Consider the following 2,466-nt stretch of genomic DNA (forward strand, 5'->3'; position numbering starts at 1 on the left):
ATTCCGGCGCGCTACTCCCACTACCGCTCGAGTGACCGAGTGACTCGGTGACCGAGCCGCCGGGCGCTCACGTAATGCCCTGGCTCAGGAGCATTTCTGTAGCTTAAACGTGCAGAAGTATCTTACGTTATTAAAGAATATTTTTCTTGCAAAATAATTTTTATTTCCTTAAAAAAATCAAATTTTCTAAAACATTTTGTCATAATAATTTTTGCCTACCGGCAAACAGAACTATTCAATAATTGTTATAAATTTACATCGAGAAGTTTCTAAAATAACTAATACATTTTGTCATAATAATTCTTGCTTACCAGAAACCATTCAATAATTCTGGAATCTGGAATCTGGAAATTCTGTGTTTTCTATACGAAGTCTTACAAAGCGATATAGAATCTTTGTTACTTAATGAGACTTTGTAAGACTTCGTATGGAAAACGGAATTTCCAGGTATTTTCTGACTTCAATCTTCGCAAGTCTGTTATAGAAACTTCTCGATGTAAATTTATAACAATTATTGAATAGTTTCTGATAGGCAAGAATTATTATGAAAATGTGTTAATTATTCTAGAAATTTCTCGACATAAATTTATAACAATTATTGAATAGTTTCTGGTAGGCAAGAATTATTACGAAATATTTTAGAAAATTTAGTACTTGATTTTTTTAAGAACATAAAAATTATTTTGCAAGAAAAATATTCTTTAATAACATAATCTTCGTACGTTTAAACTACAAAGACGCTCCTGAGCCAGAGCGTCACGTGGACGCCCGGCGGTTCGGCCCGAAATGTGCAAACCTTTGCGAACATAATAGTAATATATACACATGTATAGATACATACATATATCAATGTAAAATATTACAATACGTCAAAGACGTTTATTTTTCTTTTTTTCATCGGTGAAAGAATCCCATAAACATTAGCAAGTACTGGTACAACAGTACGATGTCAACGTAAATCTGTGTAGTTGCGAAGATCACTTCGTCGGGAGTCAATTCTATTCTGCGTCCACCCATAATTGTCTGTACGTCGAAGTACAAATACTGAAAATACATAAAATGATTTTATCATCGAATTTTGTTTATTTAATTTATTTTAATTTATTACAGGAAATTAATTATTAACGACCTTCCCGATTAATTAATTAATTTTATAAATTAATTTAATTTTCGCAATGAATATACAGAAAATGCAGAAATACAATTCAAGAAATATAATTCTTCTTAGTATACCTATTTATTTTTATTTTTTTTATTTTAAATTATTTAATTATATATCTCTTAATAATTGCTGTATAAATTGCAAAAAATAGCATTACATTAATATAAAAAATTGAAAGAATTAAAATAGATAAAAATTTCCAGCTGAATTAAAATTAACTCCTAGATATTCGAGCTTTAAAGTCCAAAAAACTAAAATATTACTAAAATGGATGTTGGTGAATAGATTTTTTTCATGAGAATATAATATTTCCAAAATATACTGACCATGCAGAGCAGGAGCGTTCCAATGATAGCTATTACCAGGCGTAGAACTATTATATGAGTGAACAATAGGATTATTAACACCGTAAAAATAGATACGATCGCAACCAGCCCAACTATCATCAGTAAGCCTGGTCTCATTGTCAAATCAAACTGCAATTTCATCATAAAACGATTGTTCATTTATACATTCTTTGTTTCTTTTCTAATTTAATATAAATGCAAATAAATTAAAGAAAAAAAATAATAAAATTGCATATTTACAATAGAAATTAAGTTTCTGAGAAATATTAAAAGACAAATTAATTAATGTAACTTTAACAATACAGATTGAATCAGAAATAAAAGAATTAAAAAATATAATTAAAAGATAAAGATATTTATAAGACATAATATGGGTAGTAAATAAAAAATAAAAAAATTAAGAGAAAACTAGTTAATACAAGTTTCAATGTAAGGCATACTAAGTTAAAAAAACGTGACATAAAATTGCAAAGGGAATATAGAATAAAAGCATGGGACTACCGTGGAGAATGTTGCTACAAGAGCTATGATCATTGTAACGACGGCAGTCATGCCCAAAACGATGAGAATCACCTCGATGGTATAAAACACAGAGACGAAGGCGGCTATGTATGACATTGCCATTGTCTGTGATTCATGAGAAATTTAACTGAATTAATTTTAATTTACAGGGGATCATTCCATTGTGTAAAAAGAAAAAGTAAACATGAAGATATCATACCAATAGGATCAGGCAGATGTAATTGAATGGAGGCGTTCGTCTGGCGTACACCGAGCAGGATACAGTACAGTATGAGATGATGAAGACCGCACTAAAATGCAAATTAATGTTTTAATTAGATTAAAATTTATAAAAATAGAAAGTACGGATCAATTAATAAATACATTTGGTTTTTTAAAGCTTAGAGTTATTTTTAATAAAAAGAAATAAACTGATATTATTATATTTATATTAAT

The 2,466-nt window shown here is 28.9% G+C and overlaps 1 protein-coding gene across 1 annotated transcript in view; it reads right to left on the reverse strand.

Moving 5' to 3' along the window:
• Positions 1-894: 894 nt before the first annotated feature.
• Positions 895-2,466, reverse strand: part of LOC108690239 (protein lifeguard 3-like) — a 2,516-nt gene continuing 944 nt past the window's right edge. The window contains exons 4-7 of the mRNA XM_018197426.1: positions 2,231-2,321; positions 2,011-2,136; positions 1,489-1,638; positions 895-1,044 (exon numbers count right to left, since the gene is read on the reverse strand). Of these exons, the coding sequence (XP_018052915.1) occupies positions 895-1,044; positions 1,489-1,638; positions 2,011-2,136; positions 2,231-2,321 (517 nt within the window). The remainder of the gene's footprint in view (positions 1,045-1,488; positions 1,639-2,010; positions 2,137-2,230; positions 2,322-2,466) is intronic.

This window comes from Atta colombica, unplaced genomic scaffold (assembly GCF_001594045.1).
Source record: "Atta colombica isolate Treedump-2 unplaced genomic scaffold, Acol1.0 scaffold30, whole genome shotgun sequence".
Taxonomy (NCBI): Eukaryota; Metazoa; Arthropoda; class Insecta; order Hymenoptera; family Formicidae; genus Atta; species Atta colombica.